Source organism: Passer montanus, unplaced genomic scaffold (genome assembly GCF_014805655.1).
Source record: "Passer montanus isolate IOZ18808 unplaced genomic scaffold, ASM1480565v1 scaffold3, whole genome shotgun sequence".
NCBI classification, from domain to species: domain Eukaryota; kingdom Metazoa; phylum Chordata; class Aves; order Passeriformes; family Passeridae; genus Passer; species Passer montanus.
In genome coordinates, this window is record NW_024367707.1 from 5802204 (window position 1) to 5825397 (window position 23194).

The following is a 23194-nucleotide window of genomic DNA, read 5'->3' on the forward strand; positions in this document are numbered from 1 at the left end:
TTTGTATGTTCTTCCATTGTTCTAACAAGCTATCATTTTTTCCTCTCCTGTATCTAAGAATAAACCTCTACAACTACAGGAAAATTAATTCAACCAATACATTTCTTAGTCTGAGTTAACTGTATTGGGTTGATTTGTGAGTTCAGTCTTCAGCTTGGAAATGCTAAAGACCATGATAGATGAATATAAAATAAAAGGTCTTAAAAAGCTATTTTTATCTTTCTGAAAACTGTGCTTACTTCAGAAGAGACTATTGAGAGTACTTTTTACATTTTCCACTTGAGATGTATTTGCAACTTTCTTCAGGCAAAACTTTTACTGTTGGCTAACAGTGGTGGATTTGATTAGAGTTAGATTTCATGAACATCCTTTGATGAGATCACAGTACTGTTTGCCACAACTTAGTGTAAATTATATACTCAGCCATCAGTCCAGGGAGTATCGCAGACACTGTAATGATTTAATATAAAGGGGGAGGCTTTCATGGCTCTAGAGTCAGCAACTTGTAAGATCTAGTTAACTGGTGTTTAGGGATCCCTACTGCAAAGCACTGAATTCATACAGAAATTTTTATTTTTTTATATATTCAGTATGTTTTGGATAGGAGAAATGGAGAAGAACTAATGGAAGTAGACACAAGGGCTAGAAGCTCTTGTCAATTATTAAGTCTACCTGTCCTTTGTAATAAGATAAAAATTTGTAAACTCTGAGACTGAATGCCTGCAAGGTCTGAGTTTCTATTTTGAGCTGGCAAGCAGGGAGCCCAGAAACTGTGCTGGGAGTCTGTCTTTGCACACCTGTTCTGACAGTTCCTGCCTGCCTGCTTGCAGAAACCATTTTTACCCCTTAATTTTCAGTTGTCATTTAAAGAGAAGTCTTTGAGAGACACAAGTTGGAGGCTCCTCCTCTGTTTCTGAGCCAGCTGAGGACGAGCCTGAGCTCTGCCAGCCCTGCCCAGTGGCACCTGTGTTGCAGGGCCAGCCCTGGCTGTGTGTGCCATGTGTCTGCAGCTCACAGCTCACTGCTACTTGCTTTGCATCTCCCATGTCTCTGTGCATGGCCAGCCCTGGCTGCATGTGCCACATGTATCTGCAGCTCACAGCTCACTGCTACTTGCTTTGCATCTCCCATGTCTCTGGAAGTGCTTCTCCCCTAATAGAAATGTTGGAGTCAGTGCTCAAAATCCTGAGATTAAAAATGGATGCAAGCAAAACCACCTGGCAGTGACTAGCAACACTATTAAAAACGCCTGCTGAGGCAGAGAGCACACAGTGGGAGCACCAAGTGTGTGTGTGCAGCACTTTGCACTTGAAAGCACAGGTTTCTGGCATTCCTTTCTTCAGAGACAGCCACCAGCAGTGGCAGCAGCAGACGTGGCAAGCATCAGCAGTTTGTCGAATTGTGTGTAGGAACAGAGGAGGCACTCATCTGTTCAAGCTACATTCATGTTCTGCTTTGAAGCTGCTGTCTGCTGCAGTCTGGCATCCCTGTCCTAACCATTTATTCTAGTGCCATCTTGTGAGGAAAGCTGCAGGGGAAGAAGGACCCTGACCCTTTCTGCAGCTGCCATGAGAGCAGGGCTGCCTGCAGCAGGGTCCCTCTCCTTTGCTGGTGGAACTTCCCGTTCCTTGAGTTCACTGTGGAAACAGGATTTATGTTTCTTTCATTATGTGAAAAAATAGTACAGGTTTGCAAATGGTGGCTGATGTTCATAAGGCAGTGTGGACATTATAAATAAATTAAAAGATTTACTACTGTATTCTGGAGAAATAAGAAGGAGAGGTAGGGGAATTAAGATTGACAGGGGAGAGTTGAAAAGCAGCTTGCACTATCTTGGGGAAGCAGACTCAAAGCAGGACCTAGCACTCAGGGAATGGAATGAGAAATGCAATATTAAGTTTAAAGAGAGATATAAATTCAATAACTTCAGCTGGCAGTGACTCTCTGCTGAGTCACTGAACTGTGCAATGTGAGTGAAGAATGACTCCTGATTTCCTGAATGCTTCCTTCCCTTCCATGCTATCCCATCTGTGCTTTCATGTTCTGTCACTTTGGTTTCTGAAATGTTCAAGCTGTCTGAACTGACTTGTCCAGGTATCAATGACATGGTTCAGCTTACACATCAGCCTGCACTACTGGTTTTGGTAAAGGATTGCCAAAAAGGTGTGTAACACACAAAGGGTGTGTGTTACTCACACACTGGTTTGTGCTGCCTGTGATGTTTTATTAGGGGTTTTTTGTTGCTTTTTTTTTTTAATTAAAGCAGCTCTTTGACTCTAAATAATTGCAAGTTAGTTGTCCATGCCACAAGACTTTACATGTATACAGTTGGACTTTATTCAATTGCCAAAAAGGTGTGTAACACACAAAAGGTGTGTGTTACTCACACACTGGTTTGTGGTGTCTGTGATGTTTTATTAGGGTTTTTTTGTTGCTTTTTTTAAATTAAAGCAGCTATTTGACTCTAAATAATTGCCAGTTAGTTGTCCATGCCACAAGACTTTACATGTATACAGTTGGACTTTATTCAGAAAAAAATTGTCAGTGTGAAAGAAACACACCAAACATATGCATGAAAGTATTTTCAACTGTTTCTGACTCAAGCTGCTTGAAGAACATCTTAAAATAGAAGCAGAGTAGCATAAGAAGTATTGATAGTACTACAAGTTTTTCCTAAAAGCGATGTGGAAGGTCTGATCTGCCCTCCTGGGGCACAGCACTGGGCTTCTGCCAGACTGAGTCCTCCTGGAGGAGTGCTCTGTGGGAAGGAAAACTCCTGTTATTTCAGTCATGGTTTTGATTAGGAAATCTTAGGATGCTCCAGTCAGAAAAACAGGATGTGTAGGTTTAAGCTAATGCAATTTTATTTCATAATAGGATGGCAATAAAAGTCTGTATGTTTTAAGTTGCTCTGGATCCAGCTGGTGATCATTAGCTTGCAAGTCACTGTGAATCTCTGAATTTCTGTTGTACCATTACCAGGCCTTTTACCCCAAGAGGCACAAAAGAAGAATTGTTAAAATCCCCAAAACGCTTTGCTTACATAGCTTATAATAAAGCTGATTTCCTGAGTTCCAGAGGTACTTGATGGAGCTGTAAACTGAATTTCTAGGAACTTTTGTCTCATGTTCCTACAGTACAGAAAAAATGCTTCAGAAGGTAACAGTCCTGACATGCAAGCTAGCTGAGTTATCGTCTGATGTGTTTAAGAGGACTGGTCCTAGTGTTTCTCAGTAAAATGTATTTTTCTTTCTTGCTCCATTTGGATTTTGTTGGATAGTATAACTGATTTTAATTACTATATCTGAGTTGTTACATTTTATAACTTTGACAAGATTATAAAGAAATTATAATGAAATAACTTCTGATATTCTTAGCACACATTATCTTTGAAAATTGAAAAAATAGTTATGCAAAAAAAACTACCTGCCTTGACATTTACTTACACCACTTTGAAAATTACATAAATAAAAAGGCTGATGAATTTAAACCAAACTGAATATGACCTTTGAAGTGAAATGTATGCCCTCATCTTTTGTTGTCTATTTAGCATTATTACCTTGTGGAATTTTTCCGAAATGTTTTCTTTCTTTCTATTTTTCCTAGCTGAGGATTACTTTTTAGTAGTCAAATGGAAATGAGAGTGTATAATATATTGTGGCTTGCTTAAACATAAATCTTTAATTTTATCAGCTTGTGGAATTTGAATTTTGAATTTTTCTGAAATGTTTTCTTTATATTTTTCCTAGTTGAGGATTATTTTTTAGTAGTCAAATGGAAATGAGAGTGTATAATATATTGTGGCTTGCTTAAACATAAATCTTTAATTTCTTCCAAATCATCTGTGTCTTTCCCTCCCCTGACCTTATTTTCAGGCATTTTAAAGTTGAATGTTTTTAGAGAGGCAGCATTAAAAATTTATAAGATTTTAATGGAACAGAGCATCATGTTTATGATATTTCAGCTTCTTGAATATTTTTCTTTATAAACAAAATCCACAATTTTGTTCCACAGAATAACAAAGAGATAAGTTACATGAAATTTCAACCTTTTTTTCCCCCTCACCAGAAAGACCAATTCATTCAGTTATTTGCAATATTTACTGCCTGGGCTGTTCGTCAACCTTTTTTCCCCCCAGACCTTTTCCCCCCAACCTTTTTTACCAGAAAGACCAATTCATTCAGAATTTGTCATGAGCTCATTTGCCAATAGAGTTATTTGCAATATTTACTGCCTGGGCTGTTCACAGAAGTTCTGTAAATTGTCACTCACATCCTTGCTTTTCTAAGCTGGTGGTCTCAAGAAACCAGGAAAGTCTAAGCTGGAAAGGAGAGGAAACTTCTTGCTGTGAGTGAGCAGAGGTAGGAAAAGGTCCAGATTTCCTGTGAAATAAACAAGTGGAACTTTTGTTTCCTGGGGATGGCCCGGCCCGTGAGTCAGTGTCAGGGCTGGGCTCCGGCTCTCGCTGAGCTGAGCTCATGCAGGGCAGGGGCAGCACTCCAGGACTCTCCTTGGACACTTCCAGCTGCTGAAAGGCAGCTTGGCTTCACAATGGGAGAGGAGGTATTTATTTTACAATTAGTTGGGGTTTTCTCTCTGTGGCTGTTTGAAAATGTGTTGTAATATATACTCTGCATAGCACAGGTTTCATCTGTAGGGTTCTCTGGCTCTTCTGCACACTTTGGGTAGGGAAAAGAAAAGAAGGAAAAAGACTGATGAGGATCCCAAAATCCATTCCTGCTATGGAGGTCCATATTAGAATAGGAAAATTGTGTGAAAATTGTGTGAAAACCATATTCTCTCCTGGCTCTATTTAGCTTGCGTTTTTTCCTTTCTGCCTGTTTGGCCATTGAACTTGCACACGTGTTTTCTATTTCTATATGATGTGGTTTCAATTTTCTTACTCTAAAGAATAATGCAAGTTTAGAGTTAAGCAAGACAAGTTTTAAAGTCTTTAGGATGTGTTGCTCTTTCAAATGTTTGCTTAGTAAGTGAAAATTCACCACCCCCACCCTGTGTTTTTTCCTTCCTAAATACAACAAAAATGTACTTCTTGGCAGAAAAAAGAGGAAGAGCTTTACTAATTCCTCTTCTGTGCGAGGTTCCATTTGTCCAAGTGAGGAAAATGGATATGAATGAGTGTTTTAGAAAATCATATTGTCATAATATATATAAAACCTACATAGAAATTATCTTTTTTTTTTCCCCAGAAGAAAAAAGCAACTAGAATCAACTGTTTGTAAAATTTTGTAGAAAGCTGAATGGAGAGATACCAAATAAATTGTTTAATTATTTGGAGATACTGTGGGAACTCTTAGTACAAATATATAAATTACCCTCAACTTTGGCTTTTCACAGCAAAAGTCATTAAGCTGTGTGCAGTAATGAAGCAACAAGTTTTTTTAATTGCCTTTACTCCTAAAATATGCCATGTGTCTTTCTTGTTTTCTGCCTTAAATAAAGAAAAGAGGAAGGAGGAAAGTAGTGTGAAAGAATCATAGATGAGCCAGGTACTTGGTAAGATAAAAAAATCTGTGGGCCAGTTTCTAAGAAGCCTTTTTAATCCTTTGTGTGTGTTTCTATAGGAGGTTCTTGGCATTCTGTGTTTCTAAAATAATCCTTAAATACTACAGATGTGAGCTCATATTATTACAGTTGGTTGGCTAAGTGCTTTATAAAAGTTTCCCAGTAAAAGCCAAGGAGAAGGAGAGAGGGCATCTCCTGGGGAGGAGGTCCTGCTGCAGCAGTGACCTGTGGCCAAGCAGGGGCTCCTGGTGGCTGCTTTCTGCTGGGCTCTTTGCCATGCAGTGGCCACACAAAGAGCAGAGTCCTCCACCTGGACAGCTGATGCTTTCCTCTGCAGCAGCCTCGGTACCTAAAGCACTTGCTGGAAAGAAAAGCTGAAACATATGGTGAAAGTCATTTTCCATTTGTGTTTTGAGTCACTTGTTGCTCTGCAGTCTTCCCTGTAAGTGTTTAAAACAAAAATATCTCCCTATTCTTTCTCAGTAATGTCTGATTTAAGTGATCTAAGGTGAGAGGAAAAACCCCAAATCTAAAAAAATCCAATTTAATCTGAGGAAAAAGGAAGAAGCATAATTCCAAAACTGAATAAATATTTATTGTCAGCACTAAATCGGGGATAATCTGCATGACAGTATGGGTTTGTTCTTTTGTTTATGATAATTGAATTTGAAAAAAATGTCTTTGAACAGTTACTTGTCAGTTTGTTGACAACATCATAACTTTCACAAAGGAGCAAAAGAAATATTGTTGCTACTTGAAAGAGTATGATATTAAAGAAGATATATTCCCTGCTTACTGTTTTCATAGATTTTTTTTATTCTTCTCAGAGATGGAAGTAGCTGCACTGCTTCCCTTACTGCTGCAAAAGAAAGTGGAGATTCATGTAGCAGTTGTGAGGTTCAATAATTGTTGTAAAAGAGGGAGGTTTTATAACTGGGTTTTCTAGGCTGGATGGTGCAATCTGGATCATGCAAGTTACCAGCTGCAATCTAGACAGGCATGGCTCTCTTGGGAGAGTAGGAAGGAATTTCATTCACTCAGTGCAGACTGACTAAAGTATTTTTCCTAGAAAAGATAGAAATTAATTGTGAATGGCAACATGCAAATTGTAAAATACATGACAAAGAGAGAAAGGGGACTTGTTTCCTTTACATTTATGTGAAGGAAAGTAAAAAAGGAGAATGAAAAATAAAGCAGGGAAGAAAGAAGGCTTTCTGCTTAAAAAATACTTTTGATACAAAAGCACCTTCTAGCATTACAAATCTGCAGCTTGAGGAAAAAAGAAAATGAGCTTGTTCATCATGCTCATTTTGATGTGCACGCTTCCAGAGCTTTGAGCTCAGGCAGCTGGGAGCATGCTGTGTGGGTTTCATTCTGTGCTTGCCTTTTATTTCATTTACTTAAGTGGTTTTACTCATCAGTGGTTCTAATATGTCTCGCTCCAATTGTTTCAGCAGCATCTATCTAATCTAAACTCTTATGTTCACTTTCTCACCATTAACCTTTTAGCAAGGCAGATTTTTAGTTCATTAATGGTTTGAAACTGACAGCCTGACAGCATCAAATGCCAGGAGTCCAAATTTTACAGAAATGCTGATGATTTAATGCATGCAAGTTAAGATATATAGGTTTCTCTCCTGTCCAACACATCAAGCACGTTGGAAGGAAAAAAGCCTCTCCAGTCCCCTCCTTGCCCGTAATTTTAAATTTTAAGAACTTGTCAAAGTATGAAGTTACAACAGCGTTAGAATCTGAACTTATCTGCTGGTAGAACAGGTTTAACTGTGCACTACACTGCAGAAAGCAAAATGTGCACTCCAAGCTATCCAGAGTTTTACTGGGAATGATGTTTCACTGTTCATGCTTTTGTTTCTACTCCCTTTTCCATTCAAGAGATTAAACCAAAAACTTTGCATTGCATGGTTTACCTACCTATTTATTTGAATGATATTTCAGATGACACAGATTTCTGTGGTGAGTTGCATAATGCTAATGAAGATATTCTTCATCTGTGGTTTGAAGACTGATGGCCTCCTCAATACCTGGTAGTTTTAGTGCTTGGATGAGACATTTGGTGCTGGCTCAGGTCATTTCTAAATGGAGCTCAACAGCTGGAAACAGGAACAGAAGCAATTTTCCATTTAAGCAGTTCAGAAATTGCTGAAGAGATGTTTTGTCATTGCAAATGGGAAGTTAGGAGTCTGTGAAGCAGCCTCTCTAATTAGAAGTCTTCCCCATTCTGAAGGTTTGAGACTCCTCTAAATGCAGAAATATAAAGTACATGAATGTGGACAATATAGTTACAGTTCAGCAAAAACATCAATTTCATCACTGATAGAACAGTTTGTATTCATACGCTGAAATACTGTGCATCTCAAGATGTCTTAAATCTCTAGTGGTTTCTCAGCAAAAGTTGGTAACAGTCAAAGCCCTTCCAGACAGCTTGACTGGAAATAAATCAGAGTTTATTCAGGAGGTTGGTAAGTTGTACAAGGTTTCACTTTGTAGTGTTGTGATGGACATAATCCACCTTACAGGTCATAACATGTTTGAGGTGGCTAAACAGGAAATGTAAATATACATTTCTGTACTGGGGATTTGTCTTTTTCATTGCAATAGCAGACTGTCATTCCAGTATTTGATTTTTGTTCTCTTTTAGATTCATAGTGGGTTTTCCACTTCTGTGGCCACAAAGGTTGGCCCAGGAAAGTAGACTTACATACATACCATAAAATATTTCAGTTTTTAAATTTGTCCATTGAAAATTTCTGTAGTGTCCTATCAGAGGACTGTATAATTTTGAAGGTTTTTCTAATTATTTTCTCCATATATTTTTGTTCTCTCTATGATTTTGCTTTCTTTTTAACTGAAGAACTTAGTGTGTTTGATAATTTTGGGGTGTGAGATAGGAGTTAGAGTAATCCTTTGAAGTTTCCCTTAAGTTATCACTTTGGTTTTATATCACTTCACTTTATTTAAATTTACTTTCTGAAGAGTCCTGTATTCAGTATTCCATTTCTGTATGTTAAAGAATAATATTTCTTGGAAATTGGAAGATCCTGGGAAATCTGTAATGCAGATCAAGACTGTGTCTGGGCTGTCATTGTGCCTCCATCAGAGGTCAATACCGGAAGCCTGGAGAAGATGTTGGGAAGGTTGCAGAAACAAAGAAATTCCTGTGGGGGGTCTTAGCAGCCTCTAATAATTTTGAAATTTGTGTTAATAGCCATAATGGATCTTTGTTCCTCGGCAAATCAAGTAGTCACATTTTCATTGCATGTAACATTTTTAGCACCTGTAGTTCTTGTGAAAGCGTTCCAGGCTGCTGGAGCACACACTGTGGGAAGGAGTTACCTCCCTCTGCTTGTTTTGAATATGGCACCTGCTAATTTAATTTATAGCTCTTAATTTTTATTACTGGAAGAGATGAGAGAGTCCATAATTTTTATTACTGGAAGTGTTAATGAGTGACTCCTCCCTATCTACCTTCTCTCCTGATTTTTGTAGACTTGTGTCACCTGTATCTTTTTTCCCCAGAACGAGGGATCTGTTCCATATGTTTGATCATTCTTGGTGACTTTCTTTTTCGGTCCCTTTGAGAACTCAGGAGGTTTGTGTGTGAGGGCAAAAGGAGGTGAGAACTGCACACAATGGCCAAGGTGTTGATTGAATTTATGCAGAATTTTATGGCACTTCTTATTGCTCTTTATTGCTTTCCAAAGTATTAACAACTATGGGTTTCAGAGCCTGTCATTTCTGTCTTAAAATAGCACTTTTCCTCCAAATGTGTCGTTTTATTTCTACCTGAACTTAGTTTCTGTCTTTCCCCTTTGGTGGGTCATCTGGGAAGGTGTGGAAAACAAAAGCCTTCATCTAGATCCCTGAACAGCTCCAGTGATCACCATGACGAAACTCTTTGTTTTCTGTCTTTTAATAAAGTTACTTATTCAAGTTAATACCTTTTGTTAAAGGATGAACAGTAAACTCTTCCTAATCTCAATTTTAGTTTTAAATGTGCAGTGAGGTTATAGTTTCAATCTTCTTCAGGAGCCAGAACCAGGAACTTTTTAAATTTGTGTATTTTAATGAAAATTGCTGTGAATTGGCTATGCAAAATAGAAAAGATAATACAGGACTTGTATAAAGACAACATTGTATGCCACAACATCATTATCTAATTATTTAGTTATTAGGTAGCTGGATTTATAGATTTATTGCTAATCTGTAGATATACAGATAGATAAGGACAGATCTTTAGATAGATAACCTGGCTGCTGTCCTGATAGGTAACAGGCATGGACTACACAACAAAGATATTTTAAAATAGCAGCTACCATGGGATTCTGGTGATTGAATTTAGGTGTCTGTGATGTTGCTTGTAGACAACAAGCAGTCTTTCTTCACAGTGTGTAGGCTAAAAAGCATTATTAAGACAGGAGCTTTCTTTATCCCAAAGATGAATTACATGCTAAAGGGACTGTTTTACCTCCTGTGACAAAAGGAGAGCCTGCAGGGACTGGCATCTGGCTCACAGCTGATGTTTGAATGAAGTTAACTCAATCCTGAATAACTACATCAGAACATTAAATCTTGTCTTTTTACATCTCAGTGACAAAACCAGATGACTGTCATTGACCAAGAAGTATAAGCAGATTACATGTAAACTGTGAGGTTCATGTAGTCACAACAGAGCAAGGGGTAGAATGAAACCCTAAATTTTAAGATTTCTTAGCCTTTCAGTGGTTAAGTAAGAAATCATGCTAAATAATCACTTAAATAAGAAGCAATTGTGAGTAACATATTCAGTAGATGAAATTTGATTCATACAAGATAAAAACAATAAAGTAAGTTTAATTGCAGGACCTAGTGCCTTCTCCTAAAGAAAATACACACCTGGAAAATCTACCAAAGAACTTAGTCTCATCTGTAGTTTTGGAGTAACAGACTCCCAGAGCCAATGGGGAGTGTCAACACATACTTAAATAATTAAGTATGTATTGATTAAGTATTAATTAAATAGTCCTGGCCTTCCTTTCTCTCTCCCTTTTCTCCCTCCCATTTCTTGTATGTAATCCTTCACAGTGCTATGCCAAAAGTAGTACAGTAATTTTCTCTTTATTCTGCCACAAGCATATAAAAAATCACCTCTGTCCAGCAGGTGATTTTCAAGGACTTCCATTTATGTGATTTTCAAAAAAAAAGGTTACTATTCCTTAAGCATTCAAAAATTTATTCTTAGGCTTGATGTAGTTTAAGCATTTTAACCAATGAGTAGAACTTGTTTTGCTTCTTCTCAACTGTAAGAAAGAATTATATCAGAAGAATAAACATCAGTGATGAATCAGAAAAAAAAAAGCCCCAGAAAAATCATGCTTTGTTCTACAAGTTCCCTTGTCCGGGGATCTCAGTTCTGTTTCCTTTGCTTTGTTTAGTTGCTTGCTTGCTTGTCTGTTTAGATTCCACAGTCATGACAGTGGATGACAGATGCAGTAATTGTAAGATGCTCTGACAATCAGTGCTGTATTTCTAGGACACCAAGTGAACTAAGGGTGGTGTAATGTAATCACAACCTGTTTACAATTACTCTGCACTGGGTATTGTTGTACGATTTAGACTGACATGCTATTTTTATACACACCTTGTCTTTTCTTTTTCTCTCTTTGTATTCAAGAACTAACTCCTGAATTGAACACTAGAAGGCATTTTTCCCCCAAATATCTTTCGTTTTTCTGCATGTGCATGCTAATTCCAAAAGCCATTGGAAACAAACATTCAAGTAGCATATTCTTGTTGACTACTTGAATATTGCTTTCCTCTAAAGCTCTGATGATGTTGTAGCCAGTTCCCAGTGGACTGATGTACGTGAGCATTTATAGGGCCTCCACTTCTTCACTCTTGACTTGTCTGCTTTGTCCAAACTTGTTAATTGTGTTAAGAGTCATGCTGATGGCTGAATTTGTGTTCATTTCCAAGGAGCTCCAGTAGGACGAAGGCTTCAGTCTTTTGCTTTGTAGTAAAAGGGTGTTTATTTGTAGGATCATCTTTTATTTAGAGATTGTTGATTTTGTCTAGACAGAGAGGATTAAGATGCTAGCAGTTCATATGCCTTTCACAGCATCTAAATACAGGGGTTTGCAGTCTTGATGCAGAAGGGTAAAGCCTTTCACAGGTAAAAGCTTTTTCAAAATTAAAAAAAGGACTTATTTCTTTACAAAGATATAAGTCAGAAGGGCTATGTTGGTTCAAGTCCAAGAGTCATCTAATATAGCCATCAGTTGGAAAAAACTGCACTTTAATCTGCTGGCATATGGACAAAGTGTAAAAATGTGCCTTTTTCAGGTTGTCAGGTGGAAGAAAATATAGTTTGACTATGTGAAAAGAAATTGTAATATGAAGCTTAAAATACTTTAATTGCTTTCTTGTCTGCATTCTGTGGAATATTTACCAAACATCCCACTAAAACGTTCTCTGAGTTGTGCTGCATCTGCTGCTGTGGTTAGGGGGACCATTCTTTAGGGAAGCATCATCTGGTATTTAGAGTTGAGTGATGTTCACGTTGCAACTCATGAATGATGTAAAGGCATGAACTACTAAAGAAGAGTTTGGACCCTGGTTTTGAGGCAATGTTGGTTTTGAGGCAGCTTGAGCTGGGTGCGTCTGGAGAGGGACCTTGAACAAAGAAATCCCTGGGCCTTTACACCCTCACAGTTCGTGCACAAGGTGTTCACATGCCCCGTGTGCGCCTCTTGATCCAATGGGGAATTATCATCTGGGGTCTTCCAGTATCTCACTGGATTCTTTCTCCATGTGTGCATGGACAGGCCATTAACTGCTCTTATCTTCCAGCTTGAGGCCCTCTGGGGTCTCAGCCCTTATCTGAAGGTACCCAGTCTTTGTTTCCTCCCCTGCTGAGCCAAGGGAAGTTCACCTGCACCAGGCTTTGAGCTGTCAGTAGAAACGTGTGCAGTTTTGGCAACTGAGTCTCCCTGTATTAGCTGGGACTGCATTGGGCAGATGTTCCTAACTGGTTGGTGTTAAAAACCACAAATAATTGTACATGCACGTGGATAGTCTTTCTAGCAAAGCTGTGAAGAAAGTAGTTACAGAGGAAAAAGCTACTGTAGATGGCTGAGGCAATCAAATGTGTAGACAGGTGTTTAGTTCACTTTTCTTCAAGAATTTTGGTTTTCTCTATAAATATTTCTCAAAATTCCCATTATTCTCTTTGAAGTCCCATGTGGTGACCCTTCAGAAAAGTGTTAACTCTGTCCTTTTGGGAAAACTCAGGATGGCAATACTTGATCATGCTGTCACAGAAGGGACTTTATGTGGAGCTGAATGTTGGTAGCATGGGAAAAAATGAAATCTTGGACCTTTATTTTGTTTCTGACAGAGTGAGAGCTTTTTGACATCTGAAAGTCTTTGGGGTTTTTATATTTTGTCTCTTTTTTGGATTTTAGGGCAGAGCAGATAGGATGGATAGAGGTCTTGATGACATTCCTTAAGCACTTGGTGCATATTAGAAAAAAAATATTAATATGGCTTGTCCCTCACAACACCAGCATTATGCATAATCAGTGTACATAGATCATTTATGCTCCTGTTAATTCAGAGCTAGAAGACTCTAATAACCATTTCTGCTTTTTTGTGAACAAATGTTCTCAGTTACAAAATGGAATGTAAAGACACAGTGAAGGCTACAACTTTTATACTCTCACTAATAGTGGCTCTGGATTTGCATATAAACCTATATACTAGAAAATTCTCATGCATATAAGCCACATCTAAATATACTTAGGTGAATATTAAGAGGAAGTATTGTGGTCAGAGAAACATACTTTTTTCCTCTGACCCATTCATTGAGGTTTTCTGAAATTCTTAAAGTTCAAAAGATACATAACTGCCTTTTCCTCCCTCATACAAAGCACCAGTGCACATTGCTGTATTTTCACTATTCAAACTGACAAACTGTGTTAAGCTCCATGTTTCCAGCTCATAGCTTTTTGTGACTTCTTTAATATCTGATGTATTCCTTAAGAATATGTTCATAGAGTTGTATTCCAAGTAGCAGTTTCCAAATAATTTTACCAGGATAAAGACCTCAATACACTTTCCAAAATAAATAATGATGCTGAGTAAATTCCTTTTTCCTTATTCCTAAGTAAATAAGCTATTGCTTCAAGAAGCCTATATTGTTAAAGGAGACTCAAAGGATAAGCATGTTACTTTGATGCAAAGTATAACAGAACCTTCTGCATGGACCCATCTGTGCATATATGACAATTCAATTCCAATTTTCAGATGAAATGTTCTAGACACACTAGACCTGAATAATGAAAGTAAACATAAAAGTCAGTTTTCAACCACAACAGAAAACCCTGAAGTATAATGCTAAGGTATCCTGAAGGAAGAAACTTGGTTTACAGGTCTACTTTTCTCCCTCTGGTCAGAGCTCAATAGTTGTAGGCAACAACCACAGTATCTTTAAGTGAGAAAAACTCACTTGTATACTGTCAATTTTGTGTTCTGTTTCTCTTGTGTTGTTCTCTGCTCTTACAGGGATCACAGTTGAGACAAAATATATAAATAAAAGAAAATGATACTGTCCAGACTGTACCATGACCTCATTTACCTGACTTTGTGTGCCATCTCAACCATTAATCACTGTTAATTCAGTATCAGAGGAAACTGGTCTGCAGTGATACAGATTTGCAGTGTACCAAAATGCCACCGAGGCCCACAGAACTGGATATTTAGTGCTGGGCTGTCCTTCCATTGGCTTCATTGACTCAAGCATTAACACTGCCAGGTTGCTGCTAAATCTGCCTCGTCCCTTTGAATATCTGTACACCAAATCATGGTGATTTTTCATGCTTTTATCAGCTGTTGCTGCAGCAAGAGGGCACTTCATCCCTTTTCATCTTTAGGATTTGCTTGTCAGGAGATTAGTGAAATTTGTGTCTGACAGCTAAATAATCTAATTATGCTCGCCTGGCAGAAATAGTGGGGTTAATATTCTGCCTGTTTTGTTGACAATATTCTGTTGTTTTGGGAGTCAACCTAGGCTTGGAGTCAGAAAAGACAAACTGTTTCCACCGTGTTTTTGTTGTGTGACAGGACTGAGCAAGTCAGAGTGATATCTACAGAGAAATGTAAGTGGAACAAGGCTCACTGCCACTGCCTAGAAAAGGGATTTATGATAATCACAATGCTGGAGGATGACAGATGGAAAGTGAAACTTTAGGAGTGTCTCTAGGAGTGTCTCTGTACCACTGGGCTAGAGATACAAGGGCACAGAATGATATGCTACCCTTCTTGCTGGGGATGAAACCATTCTGCAGCCAAGAATCCAAGATAGCTTTAGAGAGGAAATGCAGAACTTCACTTGTCTTTGCAGCCTGGTGTGTAGGACACTACTGGGAGATGCCATTATGGGCATTCTGGTTCACACTGCATTTGGCTTTTAATTGCAAACATTATTGACAACACGATAGATTTAGGTAAATGGAGTGAGACAGTTTATGCTAGGAGATGTCAGGGATTGCTGGACAGGGTTGAGGATTCTGTTCTTGGATTTGGAATGTCTAAATTCCCAAAAAGTCCTTCAAGTTCTAAGTCTTGTTTAGTGCCTTTTTCCCAAAGGGATAAGATGTGCTTGCTTCTTAGGAATCCTGAGCCTGATAGGTAAAAATTAATCAGGTAAAATTCTCACAGCAAAGCTGGAGCTGTATATCAGTACTTTGTAGCGTAGATCAATGTGTCTAGAAGGGCTTGGACCATCTTCTTATGTAAAGGAAGACGAGGAGAAAGAATTATGTTGAAATCTTCAGTTCAACATATTGGATGTTCTTTGCTCCCATGTTTCCTTTTTTTAGAAGTGAAGGTTTTGAGAAATTTCACTGGGCCTTCAACTGAAGAAGACAACAAAATATCCTGTAGCGACTGTTTTTGAAAAGAGAAGTTTGTGTCATGCAGAATGTGTATTGGACCAGCAAGAATTCAAGTTGGGCTTGCTTAGTTCTCCTTACCACTAAAAAACTTGGTAGATATTTGACCTGTATGGGAGTATGAGTGATATACAACAGCTGGAGAGAGCAGGAAAGTTTCTGGCTTATAAGGGAGATGTCACTGTCTCCCATTTTTGTTTTCTTATCAGAAAAATTGGTGGCTCTGATAATAATGCTTCCTCTGGGTCTACAAATCTTAGCTGTCCTGGAGTTTTTAGCCTGTTATAGCAGAACCATCAGATTTACCAGATCACAGAGGATTCAATGTCTCTTAGAGTGAGGAGAGTTTATCTTCAGTGTTTCCTAATGAACAAAAAAGTACTGTATTAAGTTTCATGTAGGTGTTTTCAGAAAATGGTCACACAGTTTCCATGCAAATGTAGACCAATTGGAAACATAAATAATAACTTTTAAACCCCATCTCCTTTAGGACCACTTAACAGGACAATTAAAACACCTTGTCAGTTGTAGTCCACCTGAAACCAGATTTACATGACTTATTGATTTTTATTCCTTTTTCCTGTCAGTGATGTTTGTTTCATCCCTAGAAATTGCAGAGTGTAGTCCCTTCACAATTAGAGAATAGCAGTTCCACTTGTCTTCTCCTCTCCCTGTCCCACAACAATTCAGGTGTCCCTTCTCTCTGGAATGGGTCCTGTGCAACCCTCATAAAAATTATTTGAATTCTTCCTCCTAGCTCCTAATAAAAGAGCAGCCTTGTTTGGATAGTATTCCCTTTTCTGTTCACAAGTTGGTACCCAATGCTGATTTATCACCTGCACAGGCATTTGTTCTGAATGAACAGATGAAATAATGTTTTCAAGCATTGCTCTTGCATCTGCTTCTATATATTAGGAAATTACTTTGCATAATGGATTTTCCACTAGGATACACAAATATCTTCCTTTTTGCCCATGATTCTTCTGTTGTGATCTGTAGCTTGTTAAATTTTAGCCTGTTGTGGGTTTATATGGTGTTTGGTTTCATGGCATAAAATCAATGATTCATGTATGGTAAAGCAATTACTAAAATATTTCCTTTAATTAACTGGTCTTGCATAATAATTTAATCTTTAAAATAACAAAACCTCCCTTTATTTAAAGGATTTTTATATTCCTTTAGTGAGCATGTCTTTATGAGCCAAATTGCAGTGCAGTTTAGAGCATCTGCTTTCATCATTTTCCTAAGCAATTTCATGAAGGAGAAATGTGAATAAAGGTTTGATCATGACTGAGCATGTACTGTGATGTGCAGCTATCTTGAACTGCCCTGTTTGCCTCTGAACCAGAAGCTGCCTTCCCATTCTTGCTTTCATCTTGAAGGCATTCTGTACTTTTCTCTGTGTAAATGCAAATGCCTAGTAGCTTCAAATTCTTCATTATATCTCTTTTAGTACAACTTTCCTTGCTTTGCAGATAGATCTCAGATTTATCATCATCCTTCTTGACTTTAAACTTCTCCAGTACAACCAGGTCATGAATTTTTCTGTTTTGCCCTTTCTCAATTTGCAGATATCTCTCATCTCCTATTTTTCTGTTATCTCCCTAATCACTGGTTCAGCTAATGCTTCTTATCTTTCATTCCCACCAGAGAAAAGAATCTGGGAGGTTCTCTAGAGTTTTGTTGTTTATTCTCTCTTCCTTATAAGTTTGCAATCTCTGGGTTCTGAGTAGGGTTATAAGCTCATCAGAAGGGCAGGTGTTTCTTCTTCCACCTTCAAAGTAAGTTGCAATGGGATGCTTTTGGGTATTGCAATTTGTAGTCTGCATGCCGGTCTGCTGCCAGTGTGGATTTGATGGCTGCCTTGAGCACAACTCTCAGAACCACCTTTGCCCCCATGTGCTCTTTTTACCAGCCTGAAATCCCTGTGTGTATCTGAGTTCTTTCCATAGATATATTTTCACACATTATTGCATATTATTAACATGGAGCTTTCAGTGTTCTTTTTACACCTTGGAATTTTTCAGCTACTCAAAGAGATCTACTCCTTTTGCTTCTTATATTGACCAGTGTTTTCTTATGGTCCTTAGAGCACTCAGTACTTCCAAGGCTACATCTTAGCACTCTGGTCCCTAAGCCTTTACTCAGGAGGTCATGAAAGCATGGAGGAGCTTTGTGGTGTTTGTGCAGACCTTGCAGGGAGGGGCAGCTAGGGCTTCTTCAGAAATAATTATGCTTATTTTCTCACCTACATGGCTAGGATTTTAATGACAGAGCTCTCTCTTAGGGAGACAAGCTGAGAGAGAAGGGAAATAGCATGCATATAATAGTAGGAGAAGATACAGAAAGATGAATATCACTGATTTTATTCTATTTTATTTTGGTAGGGGAAAATGGTATTTGTTTACTGTTTCAGCATACCTGTCTGAGGCAGGTTACCACTTATAACAGTTCACTGTAAATTAGTAACTTTTGCTAAAAAGATATAAAAAACAATAAAATAAGAAAAATATGTTGTCAATATAAAAATCACACTCAGTCTAGAATGACTGAAATGAACACTCCTTGTATGAACAGAAGTCAAGTGGGTTCCTCTCTGCTGCTTCTTTCAGCTTTACTTTTGGTACTGAATAACACCTTTCCCAAAGTAATTTCATTGATTGCTTAATATTCAATCTACCAGTGAAACTTCTGTGAGTCTTCCCAGAAACTCAGGGAAGTGTTAAGTGGTTATCATTTAAAGATGTTAGAAACATGAATAAAGGGAAATTAAAAGATCACACTCATTAATTCTTTATATTTTTTTAAAAAGTTAAACCCCAGTAACAAACATAAGTATAGTTTATAGTTTGCCTCCTTTTCTTTATTGTCCCTTTTCTACTCCTATATTTTGTATTTCCATTACTATTTTTTATGTTGTCCAACTTTCAACTGAACCTGCAAATTTTAAAGAAGAATAATTATTTTTTTTCAGAGTGTTGGGAAGAAATTACCTCCAGCCACAGCAACTCAGGAGCCAACAAAAATAGAAGTGGACAGCAGAACAAAAAGTAGGTTTCATAGGTTTTTCTTTTTTGCACTTTGTGCTATTAAAGCAAGCTGAATGCTTTTATTTGCTTTTGGTTAAAAGAGTATCCTGTATGTAAAAAAGCCAGGATGCAGACAGATATATTTAGGATAAACTTTGAGTAGGTGGTACCTAGACAAAATGCTTTGTTTCACAGAATCCTCTGAATTGTTTTTGCTCTTGTGACCCTACCTCAAGTTTTCTCTCACCAAAAATCAAGTTAAATTATGTGATAAACCTTCAGCCTTGAGGATACTTTGGAATTAATCAGAGTTGAATAAGATCCAAATTCTTTAGGTAGGTCATAGAAAAATTTCTCTCATTGTGCGAATGCCCTTGCCTTTTCCTCTTTTAAAAAAAAATATTGTAATTATTTTATTTTTATTTATGTAGCAGAAATAAAACTGCATGCATGGTATAGTTTGTATGGGAAATCAAAGAGAAGGCTCCAGGGAGACCTTCCAGCAGCCTTCCAGTACCTCAAGGGGACTCACAAGAGAGCTGGAGAGTGAATTTTTACAAGGGAATGTAGTGACAGGACAAGGAGAAATGGCTTTAAACTGAGAGAGGGCAGGTTTAGCTCAGATGTTAAAAATGTATCACTGTGAGCATAGTAAGGCCCAGGAACAGGTTGCTCAGAGAAGCTGTGGTTGCCCCATCCCTGGCAGTGCTCAAGGCCAGGCTGGATGGGGCTCTGAGCCACCTCGGATAGTGAGAGGTGTCCTTGCCCATGGCAGGGAGCATTGATCTTAAAGATGATCCTAAAGTTTCCTTCTAATCCAAACTATTCTCTGACCTTCAGTTCTTTTTTAATCATACATAACATACATATATATTCCCCATATTTTGATTTTATTTATGTAGAGTTACAATTAAATGTTACAGGATCTGGTGGAAAAGAATAAGAGGGAAGAAAATATAGCCATAACACAGAAAAGAAGCTGAATATAACAGAGATGACTTTCTTTAAATACTGCCCAGTCCTTCTTCCCTGACGTGTTTATCCTTTTATATAGTTAGCAGATAACATTTTGTCTCTGAACTGGAACATATACAGACATATGTAGGAAAGCATCAGGATCAGCAGGGCAGGGTCTGTCTGAGGGAAGTGTGTGATTACAAACTGGTTTGTACAGGTTTTCAGCTCAGAGTTGCAAAAGCAGTTTAAAGGAGTTTTTAGCGAGTTATTGTCCATTAGCCCCACCACAATCATTAACTTGCTTCATCCTCTTTTCTTGTGCCCCCATGCGAGCAGTCTCTAAAGAGAAATACTGCAAGATTTCAATTGCCCTGAGGAAGTGAAATCTTGAAATACTGAAAAATGTGTGAACTGCTAATGCAGAAGAGGGCTCCTGAATGTGTTTTGGAATTACCCTTGCCAACCTGCAGGCTGGCAAGTTCAGGCTGACCTGAGTGCAGGTGCCATCAGAAGGGATGGTCCAGAGGCTTCCCCACCTGCAGCATTAACCCTGGTGTGGGGAGCCAGGCTGCTTCTTTCCACATCAGCTCATACATCTGACAGCTGAAGCTGCTCACTAATTCCCATCCAAGGGTATGGCAGGTTCAAACTTTCACATTTATAAACTGAGTATGGAAACCTTCTGACGAATGGTTAGAAAACTATATCTTCTACTGTGATCCATTGAGCTCTGGCTGACAAAGACACTTTTCCATCAACACTTTTGGGCTCTGGATGGTATTTCTTTCACCTCTTTGTTATTTCCCATGGACACATCTTTTTTGGCCAGAAAAATCTTTCTTCTTCTGTCACTGTCTTCATTCAACATCCATTTTGTCAGAATTGGTGAGAAGGGTGGGCTACTTACTTGCACAGTATCTTGTTGAATTTTGACTTTTGGGCTCTGGATGGTACTTCTTTCACCTCTTTGTTATTTCCCGTGGACACATCTTTTTTGGCCAGAAAAATCCTTCTTCTTCTTCTGTCACTGTCCTCATTCAACATCCATTTTGTCAGAATTGGTGAGAAGGGTGGGCTACTTACTTGCACAGTATCTTATTGAATTTTAAATAAACTGCATTATTTATTATTTTATCTTTCCTGGAATCTCTGGGGCCTCAGTAAAATTCTTGGCATCTCTCTTCATGCTTGGGAAAGAGAAGCACATCTATAGGAAGGTCTGATGTAATGTAATTATATATAATTTTCTTAGCCTCAAATGACATCATTGAAGACACATTTCATTCAGCTGAAGTTGTCCTTCACTTAAATTGAAAAACCTTTCAGTGCAAATGAAACTTGCTTCAGTCTGGTTTGGTCTTTAATATAGGCAGAGGAATAATTTCTTCATAATAAGGTTAATGTCTGATAGTCAGAAATGAGGAGTATGATCCGACTTTGCCATAGGGCTATAATCTGTCTAGTATTTGTCATTTCTCAAAAATTCAATTTTTACTTTTTACCACAAACAAGCTTGAAAAAGCATTCAGTCCAAGGAAGTTTACAGTCTCAGAAAAATGCTGAATGTTCCAATTGCTGTGTTCAGCACAAAAGTATCATTCCACCTTGAACCTCAAGTACTTTCACTTTCCCTGGGATGGTAGTGTCCCAGTCTTTCTTGGAGTCTTCAACTGCTGAATAAAACAGATACTGTGCCATTCTCCAAGGCAGTAGCAAGAAACAGAAGATCCATAGACTAATTTCATTATGGAGAGAGAGCTTTTGGATACATGGTTTAGATTCCTTTGGGATTACCCTTGGAGATGCAAGCAAGACAGAGGTTATGTTGGGTGAGGAATAATCCAGTTTTTAATTTTCCTCGTTAATTTTCATCATGACTGATGATGTTCTACCTTAGTGCCAATTGGATTAAAAAAATGTGGCTGCATTGAGAAAGAGCCAGCTGAGAGAGGAAGCAGGTACCAGCAGCATCTTCCCTCTGCCCATGGGGCTTCATCAAGGAGTGATGGTTGCTGACTTTTCTCACACTTTGATTCCAGTCTGCTCTTTCCTGTAACTTTTCTGGTGTGATGGGGCAGTGATCAGCAGTGAGGCACTTAATGTGCCAACTGCTCTTGGAACAAGCAAGATGGGCTAAGCTCTGCCATGGGGTGAGTTGGTTGAAGCAAAAGGCAGAGGTGTGCGTTTTCTAAGATGCCTCTCCCAACAATATGCTATGTAAATCTCCCCAAAAACAGATTTAAGATTTTGTGATGACTCTTCAGGGCCAAATACGACTTTTTGCTCAAAGGAGGAGCACAGTGAAGGCAAAACTCTTTAAGGGTTTGAGTGATCCCTTGGAAAACATCACTAATCTTTCATGAATGAGGGAATGCATCTTCAAAGAGAAAAGGGGAAAGCTGTTTGGTTTAGAATTGTGGGTTCCTAGATTTACAAGTTCCATCTCTGCCCTGTAGATAGGATGGCACATTAATGCATAAGTGTTTACAATCCTATTTCTGGGGTGAGATATATTGTTTTCTATGAAATAGCTTACTTTTAGTATGAGTGTTGTGGTGAATAGGAGATGTTGTAGAAAATATATCTAAGTTTAGAAGTAGCTCTGTTGGATTCTAAAATTAAGTGAAACAAAACCATCCACAACATCTGAGAGATATTGCAGATTACTGAGACTGCACTAATGGAGTATAAATAAGCAGACAAAAAATAGCAAAGGCAGTAAGTCACAGAGTGCATTGACCACAGCACTTCATAACACTATTTAAAATTTGTGTTAAGCTATTGCATAGGAATACCAAGATCATAGCAAACAACTAATTTTCTTGCATGGTGAATATGTATTAACAGGACCATAGTTACTTCTGTTTCTATTTTTTTTAATAAGGTGGTGTTTTGACAGTTTGCATCTTACTAAGTTCTATGAAAATATTTATTAGTGCAATCTATTTATAAGTCTTGGGTGTAGCAATTAATAGTAAAACCAAATTCTGCTGAGTATAGTGTTTGGAATTTTTTCCGTCTGGTTTGTGGTTTTGGTTGTAATTATGTAATTTTTCACTAGATTTTGTATGTTTTACTGCATTTCAGAAACACTTTGTCAGTCATAGGCAAAGAGACGAAGTCTAAGCTCAAGGAATACTACCTTTAATGCTGCTTGTTTTCTTGCTTAATGTTACTGTTTGTGTCCATATTGATTGGTGTATGATTTAGAGTTCGCTGATAGGGAAATATTAAAGCCTCAAAAATTTACAATACAAAGAAGCAACAATATAAGTGAAAGAAAGAGATTGATTGTGTCATCCTGCCCTAAGAGGAAAAGCAAATTCCAGAGTCACTATCCTCTTTGAAATTTAGGCTTGAATGAATGTTTGTCTGTGGACTGCCTTCTTGAAGGTCTCAGCTCATCCTAAGAGTGTGGCAGGAGAACAAACAGAAGAGTCACACTTTTGAAGTGAAGCAGGGTTCACTGATACAGTAAATGGAGTTTGCTCAGATCTGGTTGGAACAGGATAATATTTAACCAGTCTGACACAATACAAACAAATTTACCTGCTGTACTACTGCAGGACCCCAAATCCCAGAGCAGGTGTGTAGAAGAGTCACGCTTTTCAAGTGAAGCAGGGTTCACTGACACAGTAAATGCAGTTTGCTCAGATCTGGTTGGAACAGGATAATATTTAACCAGTCTGACACAATACAAACAAATTTACCTGCTGTACTACTGCAGGACCCCAA

At 38.2% G+C, this 23194-nt stretch overlaps 1 protein-coding gene across 5 annotated transcripts in view; it reads left to right on the forward strand.

Annotated features, from left to right (window-relative positions):
• The window catches only part of SH3KBP1 (SH3 domain containing kinase binding protein 1), a 214929-nt gene that overhangs the window by 134312 nt on the left and 57423 nt on the right, over positions 1 to 23194 (forward strand). For all 5 annotated transcript variants that reach the window (XR_005628042.1, XM_039714043.1, XM_039714044.1 and 2 more), the window contains one exon: positions 18448 to 18523. Coding sequence is in view for 4 of the 5 variants with exons in the window: in XM_039714043.1 (XP_039569977.1) it covers positions 18448 to 18523 (76 nt within the window). In the remaining variant the exon portion in view is untranslated. The remainder of the gene's footprint in view (positions 1 to 18447; positions 18524 to 23194) is intronic.